This window comes from Notamacropus eugenii, chromosome 1 (genome assembly GCF_028372415.1).
Source record: "Notamacropus eugenii isolate mMacEug1 chromosome 1, mMacEug1.pri_v2, whole genome shotgun sequence".
Classification (NCBI taxonomy): Eukaryota; Metazoa; Chordata; class Mammalia; order Diprotodontia; family Macropodidae; genus Notamacropus; species Notamacropus eugenii.
The window spans coordinates 137,549,476-137,563,235 of NC_092872.1; the positions used below are offsets into that span (position 1 = coordinate 137,549,476).

Genomic DNA, 13,760 nt, shown 5'->3' on the forward strand with positions numbered 1-13,760 from the left:
GCTGGATAGGGACCTTGTTCACTCCAGAAGTTAGTTCTTTAAGGGGTCTGTGGATAGATTTACGGGGCAGTGAACTTGGATAGAAAAACATTACATCTTTATTTCAATGTAATTGGCTTTTGTAATCTTGGATATTTTTATGCATTTAAAAATATTCTGAGGAGTTCACTAGACTGCCCCAGGGCATACAGACATGGAGACATACCCCCTCCCTCACCCACACCCTGATCTAATCTAGTCTAACTAACCCTTCTACCCACTTCATAGCTGAGCAGCCAGATCCAGAGGAATTAAGCTTCTCCAGTTTCACTTTGCAGATTTGTTGACGTATGATTAATTATCATGTGGCCTTACCTTGAACCTCATGATCAGTAAAATTTTTGACTTTTTGCTTGTGTAGGAACATCTGTGTTACTGAATAAAGTTTGAGTAAGCCTTTAATGATAAGACCTAGGCACTTGTGTTTGCTGTTGAAAATACAAATCCCATTCTTGAAAAACCTACCTGTGGAATATGACAATTGTGTTGGTAAATAGTTCAGGGCTTCTGGGTCTTAAGAACTATTTTTGGCAAATCTCATATCAATCAACACTTGTAAAGCCTAGAAATTTCAACTAATTTAATACATATCTATTAGTATTTAGTAAAGGCATTGCAATGATTTATAGTTCATTCTTTAGAAATTGAATATACTTGGCTGTTTAAAAAATACACTGATTCCTAATTTTTAAATTATATAAGCAAAAGTCTGTTGTAAACAACTTGATTACAACTAATTTTTTCTGAGTAATGGAAATGGTGACAACTCTAGCTTGTTCATATATATACCCTTTCATTTGTTATAATTGAGTTTTTCTGTAGTGGGAAAATTTTGTAATACTGAAACTGTTTTTGACCTTTTTTTTTTTTTTACTCCTGTTTTCAGGGTTACATAGTCACTTTCGTTAATGGTGGTAATGGTAATCCAAAATCAGCATTACATTTTTTTTGGCAGTGTATGCTTTTCTATTTGAATATAATATCCCCCAAACACCAGTAAAATGGACTTTACTTTCTACAGCCTGGCTTCTGACTTCATCAGTCATTAAACTGAAATGACCCTTCTCCGAGTTACTGATGATTTCTTTGAATTGTCAAATTTCATGGCCTTTTTTTAGTCTCCTCTTTCTTGACCACTCTGTAACCTTTGATAGTTTTGATCATCTTTTCCATAGTAGTCTCCTCTATGTAGGCTTTCATCACATTCTTTCCTACTTCTCAGTTCTACTTTTCTGATGGCTTCTCAGTTTTTTTGTTTTTTTGCTGGCTCTTCATCCAGAGAGTGGTGCCTACTAACTCTGGATGTCCATCAGGGTTTCTGCTTTGTGCCCTCTTTTCTTTATGCTGTTTGACTTGGTCATCTCATCAGCCCCCAAGAATTCAAGTTATCATCTTTGTGCTGATGCTTCTCAGCTGTAGATTACTTATACAGTCCTATCTTTTCTCCTAATCTGCAGACTCACATCTCCAATTGCCTCTTGAACATCCTGAACTGGATGCTCCTTACACATCTTAAATTCAGCATGTCCAAAGCTGAATTCATTATCTTCCTCTTTCAGCCCTCCCTTCTAACTCTTTTAATATCTAGGGTATTACCACCCTCTCAAGTAGCCAAAATTGCATCCTTGGTATCATCCTCCACTCATCACTGTCATATATCCCCCTCATATCCAGTTTTTCTACTGAGGCCTGTTGATTCTTTTGAAATACCTTATATCATACCTTCTCTCCTGACATCACCAAGGCTCTGGTGCAGGCTCTTATCATCTTATCATCTCATGCTTGTACTATTGTATAGCCTAATAGTTGGGTTCCTTTGCCTCAAGTCTTTCCTCACTTTAGTTCATCCCCAACTTTGCTGGCAGATTTATCTTTGTAAAGCACAGTTCTGACCATATTGATCCCCCCTAACTCTGCCTCCAAATCAGTAAACTCTAGTGACTTCTTTTCATCCCAAATTCAAATATAAAATCCTTTCGTGTTCAAAACCTTTCCTAATGTGTCCCCCATCCCTATCTTGTGTTTCCAGTCTTCTTACACCTTGCTTACTTTCTTAATCTGTGAACACTGGCCTCCTTGCTCATCCTTGCATGAGACACTCCCAGTCATCCTAGTTCCAGAGCATTTGCACTTGATGCTCCTATCCCTGAAATTCTCTCCCTGTATAGCTTTGTGTCCTGGCTGCTTTTAAGTCCCACCTGAGATCTTACCATCTGCAAGAAGCGTCTCTGTCTCCGTTAAGGCTGGTGCCCTCCCTCTGCTGGTTATCTGCAGTTTCTCCCGTATATATCGTTTGTATTTGTTATTTATTAGATCGTGAGGTCATCGAGAGCAAGGAACTTTTTTTTTTTTTACCTTTCTTTGTGTCTCTACTGCTTGACAACAGTGCCTGACACACATAGTAGGTACTTAATAAATGTTTATTGACTGATTTTGAGGTTTTTAAAAAAAAATAATGTATATAGATCCCCCCCTTTGGTGTTTTCGAACTTTCCTTTGACCTAAAACTTTGTTGTAGTCTTTGTGTATACTTTTGTTTAAGGTTAAAGTTACGTAGCTTTAACTTTTAATAAATATATTTCAACCACCTCTCTTCTTAATGAAATGTTTCCTCTATTTTTGGGGTTAGAGGGTGGACCTGTGATTTCATTGGGGGTAGGGAATTCCAATTCATAAAACTTTCCTACCAGTACAAATTGATAGTCTTAAGGAGTTGCCTAGGGGATTGAGTGACATTAAGTGACTTACCAGGTGTCACACAGCAGTTAGTGTCAGAGGCAGGACTCAACCCAAATATTCCTACCTCCAAGGTTAGTTCTCTAACAACTGTCCCATGATGACTCTTAAAAACTGCTGACATACTAGAATCTCTCATCTGAGGGTAAGCATCATTTTAAAAAGTGCTCCATTTTTTCCAGTGCCAGACTGTTAGCAACTTCATCCTTCTAATGTGCAAGCATGAATTAGGAATAAACAAAAAAAGTCTCTGACTGTCAAATAACTACCAAAAATCCCACATATTTCAGTGTTTGTAACAAGTGGCCATTATTTCTCTCTCTCCATTTCCCCAGTTTTGTTTTTAAAACTATCCAATTTAGAAGCAGGAGAGTAGCCAGTAATAACCATTGACAGAAGACTGAAGAGCTATCAGCATAAAAGTTATTGTGATTAACAGTATAGCACCTGTAATAGGAATAGACATTTCTAATGATGAAACTATCATTAAAGAAAAAGATTGTTATGTGCAGTAGGCTAGATTTAAAAAAAGGAAGCATAATTTCAGAAGATTTTTATAAAAATGATTAAAGATAAAGTAAATTTTGATGATTAAAGGCTCAAAACACTTATATTTGCTTATGTAGAATACCTTATGTTGGTTAAATAAGATTTTACTGTTCAGATTTAGTTTTATTTTCATGGTTTTTCAGTATTTCTCATCAGTTTCTAGGGTCTTAATAATCACACCTTGTTTCAGTGCAATTTTTTTTTTTTGAAGCAGAGCTTGTATGGGTTGCTACTCTGTTCATTGTGCCCTCCTTTTGGGGAGATTAGTGAATAACTTCGGATATACTTCACTAAAATATGTAAAAAATTCAGGCATTTAAAAATTCCTTAAGTTGTCTTATTTATGTGCTTTTCAACATTCAGTTTGTGTTTAGTGACTTCAGTTACACTAGGATTATTTGCTCAGGTCTTTATTGTGATAGAGTGATTTTTCAGACTTAATTTTGCTTTAGTGAAGATCTGCTTAGGTACAACGTAAAGGATTCAGATTGGGGAAGAAAGTAGCTTGTCTATTTTTACTATATTATGTTTGAATGACAAAATGTGATTTAAAATACAAAGAATCTTTGAGAGCAGTTAATTTCTCTGCTCTGATTGTTATTTGTTTTTATACTCTTTATTTCACTTTTTAAAATGTAAGTCAAAAGAATTCTTGATTTTCTGACCATAATTTTCAGAGACAATTGCTTGTCATTTGCCTTTTTTTCATCTGTATCTTGTTATAATGTGGTCCAGGACTGTATGTGCTTTCATGACAATATTTACTATTTAATATAGTTAATTAAAAATGGGATGAAATTAGTGCTTTGTTTTCTTTAAGGGGAAAAATATAAAGTTCCTTTTTTATTTTGTAGTTTTTTTGTTTTATGTCTGGCTACCATTTTTAAAATTTATTTGTTTTAGTTTTCAACATTCACTTTTATAAGATTTTGAGTTTTAAATTCCCCCCTCCCCAAGATATAGGCTGTATATGTACATTCATATTAAACATATTTCCACATTTGACTACCATTTTCAAAATGTTTGTTTGATAATTTACTATAAAGTTAACTTTGGGAGAGGGGAAAAGTAAAGATATAACTTGAATCCTACCTTCTTTATAGTTCTTATGTACAGGATACAGACTGTAAAATTGATAAATTCTTTTAGAGATAAAGACCTTTAAAAATCTGTGCTAGTTTTACAGATAGAGTTTTAGAGCTAGAAGATTCCCTAAGAAAACATCTGATTTGACTCATTTGATGAAGAAACAGGCCTCATGAGCTTATGATTTGTCCAATCTCATACATTTAATCACCAATGATGATAGGGCTAAAAGACATAGTGTTCTTATTCCTAATCCTATGTTTTTTTCTTTATATCTGTATTGTATGGTCTCTAAAGGAGAGGGATTTGGAAATATATTGCTATGTCTCTGAATAGTGTAGATTCTGCTTCTAAGCTTTTAAACTAAAGAGCATGATTTGAATATTGCATCATCAGATGTTCATGTAAGAAAACATTTTTACTAAAACACATAGTACATGGAGCTTTTGTTTTGAATAAAAACCTCAGAATCATAGAGAATATTGTTTCTAAATGTAGACTTCACACATTGTAGAATGAGGCAGTCCTCAGTGTGATTTAGTGGTTTTAGAATCAGTGTACCTGAGTTTAAATTCTTGTGCTGTTATGCATTGCCCATGTGACCTTGGACAAATGAAACTTCTTTGGGGTTCAGTTTTCTCATCTGAACCTCAGAGGCCACTCACTTCTGTCTCTAAATCTGTGATGCTATTATCTTAATGCAAGAAAGCAAATCTGATCTCATAAATGTCACTTAAAAATAGTGGGATAAGCCCAACAACTAGAATATGACTCTTGATGTCTTATTCAAAAGTAAAAGATAAATATGAAAAAGAACCTAAAAGGGGACAGAGTGGATTGCATAGGTCTATAACTAAAAGGAATGGTAGAGGCAATATAGTCCTAACCTCCCATTTTACACATGTATATTTAAATGCTCGAGTATGTTTTATGTGTGTGCATGCATGTGTCTCCACTAGTAGAATATAAGCCTAAAACAAGGACTGTTTCATATTTGTCTTTGTATCCTTAGTGCCTAATATGGTGACTGACTTCATAGTAGTCACTTAATAAAGTCTTTTTGATTGATACGGTCTTAAACTTATTTCCATTTTTGGCAGGATTACTAAGTTGGAAGATGAGAGTAATTTTAGTAAGGCATTTGACACAATATCTTAAGCTTTTCCTTTTTGACAACAACTCTTCCCTTGTCTTTTGTGATATTCTACTTCTGTAGTTTTTTCTTAATTCTCTGATTAATTGTTCCTTCTCTTTCTTTATTGGCATTAAATTTCTGTCTTCTTTAGCAGTCTCATCTACTCCCAAAGCTACACCTATCTCTTTTATTTTGGGTAACTCACATCTTTATTTCTGGACCATACTTATTCAATTCTCTTAGTTTCAAACCATCATTTTCAAATACCTATCTCTCCAACTCTGTACCTTGCTGGTACTTCAAACTCATGACTCAAAACTGAACTCATCATTTCCCTCTCTTCTATACCTTTTCCTATTCTGTGTCTAGGCTTCTTTATGTCTTTCTGTTCCAAGATTTTCAGTGGCTCCTTTCTGCCTCTCAGGAAAGTCCAAACTTCTTAGTCTGGCATTCAAGGCCTTCCATGAACTGGCTCTAACCTACCTTTCTAGCCTTATACTGTTTCCTGTTGTACACCTCGAGTTCTACTTGGTCTTAGGGAACCTTTAACCTTAAGCCTGAAGACACCATTTTCCAGAATGCTTTGCCACCTCTCCTCCCCTTTTCCTCTTAAATTATTTGTCCTTCAAGGTCCAACTCAGATGAAGTCTTTTCCAGTTAATGGGCCAGGTGTGTCTTTTTTTTTTAATCTTTGTATGCCTCAGTATCTAGCAGTTGCTATTATGTGTTGAGTAAATGTTTAGTGAATTAAAAGAAAGAAGTGGTAGATTTTGGAAAAATTTGGAAGTGAATGAATTTGGGTTCTTTTCTCATATTTTCTCAGTAAGTTAAATTTTCATAGGAACCATGGCAAATATTTTGCTTTTCCATGTTCTCCACTGTACCATTGATTTTTTAAAGTTTCTGTTTCTCTGCCTTAAGTCAGACTTCAAGCACTACTTAGGTATTTCTATTGCTAGTGTTTCAGTACGTAATTTTCCTAGGTTTGTTGGTCAGAAATGATCTCCTTGTGATTACAACCCTGATCTAGTCTTCTGTCCTTTTATCTTCCGCTTGTCAATTCTTTATTAGTTCATTTTGGCTAAATAGAATTTCTTACAGCCTTTTGTGATTCAGTAGTGGATCAGAAAAAAGGAGCTGAAAGTTGAGTTGTAGCAAGAGAAGTGAGGTGGATTAAGAGACTTGCTTGTACACACTGAACTAGGAAGTGTCAGAAGCCAGTTGTCATTCCCAGATTTCTCTTGACTTAAGTCTAGAGCTCTTCCAGTTTCCCTCCTTTCCTCTCTTCCTCTTCTTTCTTTCTCGAACCTCTTTTCATTGTTTTTGGAAAAACAAAAATGCAAACCTGAGAAACATCAATCAAGGTGAACATTTCCACATGCAAAGAATAGGAAGATGAAGATCGTGTATTGTCATGAATCCTTATGTATAATTTGGTTTTTAAACAATATATTAAAACATAAAACAGTAGTTCTGAAATTATCCTGCTTGTCTGCGTCTCTTTCTAAACTTCTACTGATTTCTATATTTTTTATATTGTTTCATTGATACTCTTTTCTTGGGCATAACTTTCTCTCCTGTGGTGGAGGGGAGGAGAGCGTCACCACAATCCCCCACCTCTTGTAACAAATATAGGCAAGCAAAAGAGTTATTATATTGGCCTTCTCTCTTGTTCTTACCAAATTATTTATTTTCACATTCTGTTCTTCTTAAATTTTGAGTTCATTTTTCTCCCTTCCAACACTTTCCTCACACATTGAGAAGGCAAGCAATAGGATATGCATGTGAAATCATGCAAAACATATTTCCGTATTAGATTGGCCTTCTCTTATAACAATGAAAAATAGTTAATGGAAGTTGACACTGTTCAGCTGTGTGACAGCTTCTGGCAGAATTATTCCATTCTACACTATAATACCCTTTTCTTTTTAGTTTTCCTCTTTGAGTAATTATGTATTGAAGTGAGAGGGAATATGTGTGGAGTAGTGAATGGCTAGAGAGCTAGGCTCTGAGTGAGGAAGACTTGATTCAAGTTTCTGACACAAATGGTTGTGTGGTCAGGGCAAGTTACTTAATCTTTCAATATTCTAGGCAACTCTGGAAGACTAGAAATTCCAGACAAAGTGCCTGCCTTGGTAGAAGCAGTTCTTCACCAAGAACACCCTGCACTGTTGAAATTATAGGTCTGCCTAATTTATCCCAGTTTTTGTCGTTCTCCCTGTATATTGAAGTATCTTAGAATTGTTGTTTGGAGGTCAAACACATATACACACAGTAGTTTTGGAAGGGAAATGAGTACTTGAATAGATGTCTTTTATTGAAATACTGGTTTAAAAATGTTAAGCTGTTATGTATAGTTAACTTTATAAGTTATGAATTCTGTTCAAGCTTCATAGATGATCAGATAAGTCGAGAATCCTTAAAGTAAAGGAGGGTTGTAAACCACAGCATTTTCAAATTGAAAATTGTTATTCTTCAAATGGAAGTTCACCATATGGAACTTTGCATCTTAGAAATAATATGAGGGAATAAAGATAGAGAAAGGAGTTAACATGGTATATAAGCTGTTGTTGGAAACTATAATCTTTCTGCCTCACGTGGAAGATTTAAGGGAGAGAACGGTAGAAAAAATACTTTAAAACTTTTTTTTAAAAAATAGGGAATAGAGTAGAATGGAATGCATTTTTGAAGAAATTGTTACTTTTCTCCCATTTTTTCTTTGAACTTAAATTGCTTCTGTTTGTGGGAGGTGGTGGACTTTGTTAAAAAATACATTTCAATTTGCCTTTGTTCTCATTTTTTGAATTTTTTCTTGGAGTTCTTTAGTTTAATTCTGATATTACAGCAAGATTTAAGGACACTGGCAGATATGACTTGCTAGGAAACATAGATAACATTGTAAGTGAAACTGTATGTTATTAAACAATTTTAATGCAATTTGACTTTTTTTAAACATACTTTGATACTTATATTTTTTAGTTAGAGAAGTATCCAGGTACAGTAAAAAGAATACTGGCATGGAGATCAAGAGACTTGTCTCTGCTGCTATCTGAGACTTAGATATCTCTGTAGACCCCTGTTTTGTTATCAGTAAAATGAAGTCATTGGATTGGATCTCAGAGAATTTCAAGCTATAACACTTTATGCTTATTTATAAATTGGTCCCTTTCTTCAGGGAGTTTTCAACGGTTTATTTTGCAGTATGTTGTCAAATTCTCTAGATTATTTTTTGGTGATCTCCTAATCACAATAGATTTATTGAATTACCTTTTAGCATCCTGAATGCCTTTCTAAAGGGGATTTTGTGGGAGAGAGTGTGTGTTGAGTAGTTCACAAAAGAAACTATTATATACTTTTCCTTTGTTTTTATCCTGAGATGAATAAAGTTTTATTATAGAATTTTAGAGAGGGAAGAAACCATGGACATCATTAAGTCTGATTCTCTTTTTATATAGATTAGGAAACAGTAGTGGGTACAATAGTGGGTAATTGATGTCCCCAAGCTTATGCTGTGAGCTACTGGCTTTTCTACCCTCACAGCTGAGATTATTTGTATGTACACACACATATATACATACATACATACACATACAGAGAGGGGGTAGAGAGAGACAGAGATAGGCAGGCAGACACCACTAGAGAGAACTGCTTAGCATAATGTCCTTAAACTCTATAGTGAAAGCAGATCAAAAACTTCTGGTCCATGTCTAGTGATCCAGTTCTTTAGCATAGTATTCTCAAACTTTCCAAACTGACTTCTGTTCTTTTTTACCCTTCTTATAATATATAAAAATGATAAAATTAAATATTAGAGATTTTTATAAGTGTTCAAGTATTTGATCAGTATTTTCTCACTTTGCAGGTCAATATGGAAATCCATTAAATAAACACATTAGACATTATGAAGGATTATCTTATGATGTGGATTCATTACACCAAAAACACCAGCGTGCCAAAAGAGCAATCTCACATGAAGACCAGTTTTTACGCCTAGATTTCCATGCTCATGGAAGGTGAGTGATTTTTTTAAAAATAAATTTTTATCAGTTAAATTTATGCTGTATTCTTCCCGCTTTCAGAGAGCTATAACATATAACTAAAACTTTTTTTTTAGAAAGCGTTAGAAGAGTTAAAAAAAAAAATCAGCCAAACTGGACATTACATTGAAAAAAAAATCTGAAAAGAAATGCATTTTCCCACCTTTGGAGCCACTGCTTTTGTGGAGGAACTGAACCTAGGGAAAATGTTTTCTTTTTTCTTCTTTGGGGCCGTGCTTGTCTTATTTGTAATTTTTCATCACATCTTTTTATGATTTGTTTCATTTGAAGTTTATTTTTATATAACCAAAATGTAAAAGCCAAATTTTGTCCCTTGATTTTTTTTGTATAGAAGAAATGGTTAATATGTGAAAATTTGACTGATAGCATTTTTAAGTTTGCCTCTTTAGTAAATGGGTTGTCCCAAGTCATATTAGTAAGGACATAATAACATTTTAAAATATCTGAAGTTAAATATGTGTATTTATGACTTACAGTATCAAAGAATTTACTATTTAAATGAAATTACTTTTGGTATCTTAACTCCTTTTCATAGTTATATTCATATTTTCATTTATATGTGCTTATATCTATATATTGCCTTATATGCATAAGGTAATTGGTGCTTAAATAAAACACTATGAATGCAAAAATCAAAAGATATCACTTCTGGTGCCACTTCTCTGACACTTCTAGTAATGTGTCCTTGGCAAGTTATTCAATTTCTTTTTTTACAGATGAGGAATTTGAGTTGTTTTTTTTTTAAGTAGATGAGGAAGTTGAGCACCATCAGCATTACATTTCTGACTGAGCTAGAATTTTATGGGACTGAATTTGTCCATTATTCTTGCGGCCACTTCAGGATTAAGTTTTGAGTCATTATTGAATTCTTTCTTCTCATTTGGTCTCCTCCCTCAAGCCAGTCGTTTGCGAAGTCATGTCTATTCTTTCTTTGAAATGTTCATGCCTTCCCATTAACTGGATTACCTGTAGGATTCAGACCCTGTCACCTCAAGCCTAAATTATTTCACTGTCATCCTGATTTTCTTTGCCTTTAGTCTTGTCTCCATCAGCTGTTTTGTATACCACTTTTGGATTAATCTCTATTAAAAAACCATCTTCATGATTTCATTACCCCCGTTGAAAATATTTCTATTACTCCCCGTGTTCCAGATTCTTAGCATGACCCTTTCTCTGCTTTTTGATCTTAATTGACCATTCTTTATTTCTATTAAATAAAAATCTTTTATTGATTTGTATTTTTTTATGTCATTGTCACGTCCTATCCTATCCTCTTCCCACCCTACGAAGAACCCTCTTTTGCCACAAAGGAGCATAGATTAAATCGGCAGATACATTTACTGTCTGAAAGCGTTCTGCATCAGAGGTGCAGCACTTTATCTAGTGCAGGAATGTTTCTTTCATCAACAATAGTTCTCTCAAATTTATAATTGTTATCTCAGCATTCTGAATTCTTATTTGTTTAGTGTTGATTTCTTTAATATCATTTCTGCTTTAATACAGGTAATTGTTCCCAAGTTTTTCTGAAGTCCTTATAGTTTTTTGTGGTGCAGTAATCTTTCATTATATTTGGATGACCAGAATTTCTTGAACCATTCCTTGATTTGTTGGACATTCTCTGTTTTCACTTTTTTGCTATCCCAAAAATCTACGCTATTCATATTTTGATATATATAAAGCTTTTATTTCCTCTTTAAAAAGTAAATTTTATTGATCTTTTTTTGCTTTTACATCATTTATGGAAATTCTTTTTTTTGTTTTGTTGTACTTTCCATTATAACAGAGAAAAAAATAACCCATCTGAAACATATATCACATCTTCCTATTCTCCTAATTTGTTTATGCTGTGATCTTTTAAATCTAGTTTCCATATCCATTTGTAGTTTATTTTGGCATATTATATTTAGTGCTGGTCTAAATCTAATTTCTGGAAAACTACTTTAAAACTTTCCTTGTAGTTCTTGTAAAATTAGCTTTCTTCTAGCCCTCTCATTCCTCCTTCTCTTGCCTCAAGTAGTTTGGATTCTTGAATTTTTTGAATATGAGACTATTATGTTCTATTGCCTTTGTGTCCTATTTATCTAGTCTGTTTACTGATTGACTTTAATGTTTTAAAAGTGATGCCATATAATTTTTATGATTATTGCTTTATGTAATTTGAGATCTGGTCATACGGGGTCTCTGGGAAACACGGGAGGCAGGCAGCTAAGTGGTGCAAAGGATAGAGTATTGGACCTGGAGTGAGGAAAACCTGAGTCCAAATCTAGGCTCAGATACTTATTAACAGTGTGACCTTGGGCAATTTATTTAACCTGTCTCAGTTTCCTCATCTTTGAAATGGGCATACTAATAGTATTTACCTTCCAGAGTTATTGAGGATAAAATGAGATAACATATATGTAACACTTTGCAAAACTTAAAGAGCTACATAAATGGTAGATATTATTAAAACATTTTTGTTCTTTTATTTACCTTGAGACTCTTTACCTTTTTATTCTTTCAAATTAATTTTTGGTTGTTTGCTACAGTTTTATTTAATAATCTGTTGTCAGTTTTCAAGAAATCTGTAAATCAGTTTTGGTAATATTTTTGTTATATTGACATAACACAGCCATGAACATTGACTATCTCACTAATTATGTATTTTTCTTTATTTATATTTAGTGTATTAAATTTTAAAATTTGTATTTAATGCGTGTATCTTGACATGTGAATATCCATTTATTTGGGGTAGAGGTATGTTTTCTTATAGTTGTTATTTATTTTAATGTGTGTTCTATTGTTTTCTTCTTTGACCCTTTCTTACATTATCATGATATTATTTAGTTTCAATTTCCATATGTATATTCTGTTCATATTTTCTTTTTTATTCCAAGTTTATTGTACTTTCTCTACAAAATGCCAAGCATAGTGCTAGGTGTTGAGAATACAAAAATGAATTAAATAATCCCCACATATAAAAGTTTATTCAAAATAAATAGAAAAAAATACAAATAAATGTCTTTTGGATGGGAAAATATTAATAGTAACTGGAGACATCAGCAAAGTCCTCATCTATAGGTGGTTCTTTTGCTGTATTGTGAGAGAAGACAAGATTTCTTTGAGTAGGAGGTGAGTAGGAGCTATGTGCCAGGCATGAGGGAACAACTCGAAAGCACAGTGTTTGGAGATGGAGTATCACGTATGAGGAAAAAGTCAGTTTTGCTGAATCAAAATGTACAGGAGGAAGTATGTCCAGTGAGGCTAGAAAGGTAGGTTTGGGCCAGGTTTTATAAAAAGCTAAACTTTGAAAGTGGGCAGGCTGATTTGCTTGTGGCCAATAACATTTCTGTTTCTGTATATATTCATGTTAGTATAGCTTAGATATCAGAAAAGGAGTTTCATTTATGCCTGACTCAAATTCTGGGAGTTAATAGTTTGTGTGAGCATAGGTATATCATTTAGTTCTTCTGAGCTTAACTTTTCTCAATTTTTAAATGAGGGTTGGATTTAATGATAACTCGTTCCTTTCAGCTTGAGATCCTGTGATTGTGACTGGGCAGAGAGCTCAGGGAAGCTGTCTTTTCCTTCTCCTTATGTTGGGAGAAGAGCTGCTATTGAATGTTGATCCACTTTCCTGAACTTTATAGCCTGGACTGGACTGGACTTTTATGAGACTGAAATTTATAATCTTTAATATCAGTCTTAACACTTTAAATAGAAAATTAAGCAGAATGTAGGTACAGTTACCCTTCAGTTCCCATTTCTGTCCATGTTTATCTATACATCCTATGTGCTCAATTAAAAAAAAATAATGTTATGTACAGTAATTTGGCCTAGTTGTTCCCAGATATTCTGTTTCCTGTTTCATACTTCAGATATGTTTTGGATTAATTTGCCTTTTGTGACCTAAACTGAGCAACTAACTACTATTTATGACACTTTTCTGTGGGAAAAATGTGTTTTGAATTCTAAACAATTGATTTACAAATGAATTTTGGAATGTGACTTATTTTTAAGTGCAGGATATCCTGTGTAAGACATAATCCCTGCCCTCCAGGCAATGTTGAGCAGCAGCAACAAAATGAGTATTATGAAAATAGTAATTAGTAAACAACTAGGTGCTGCCATGTGGTAAAGTCCTTTGGAGAAGGAGTTAATTAGAAAACTCTACCAAA

General features: G+C 33.8%; 1 protein-coding gene across 1 annotated transcript in view; it reads left to right on the top strand.

Moving 5' to 3' along the window:
* ADAM10 (ADAM metallopeptidase domain 10) overlaps positions 1-13,760 on the top strand; it is a 141,123-nt gene that overhangs the window by 25,026 nt on the left and 102,337 nt on the right. The window contains exon 2 of the mRNA XM_072615682.1: positions 9,408-9,558. Within this exon, the coding sequence (XP_072471783.1) occupies positions 9,408-9,558 (151 nt within the window). The remainder of the gene's footprint in view (positions 1-9,407; positions 9,559-13,760) is intronic.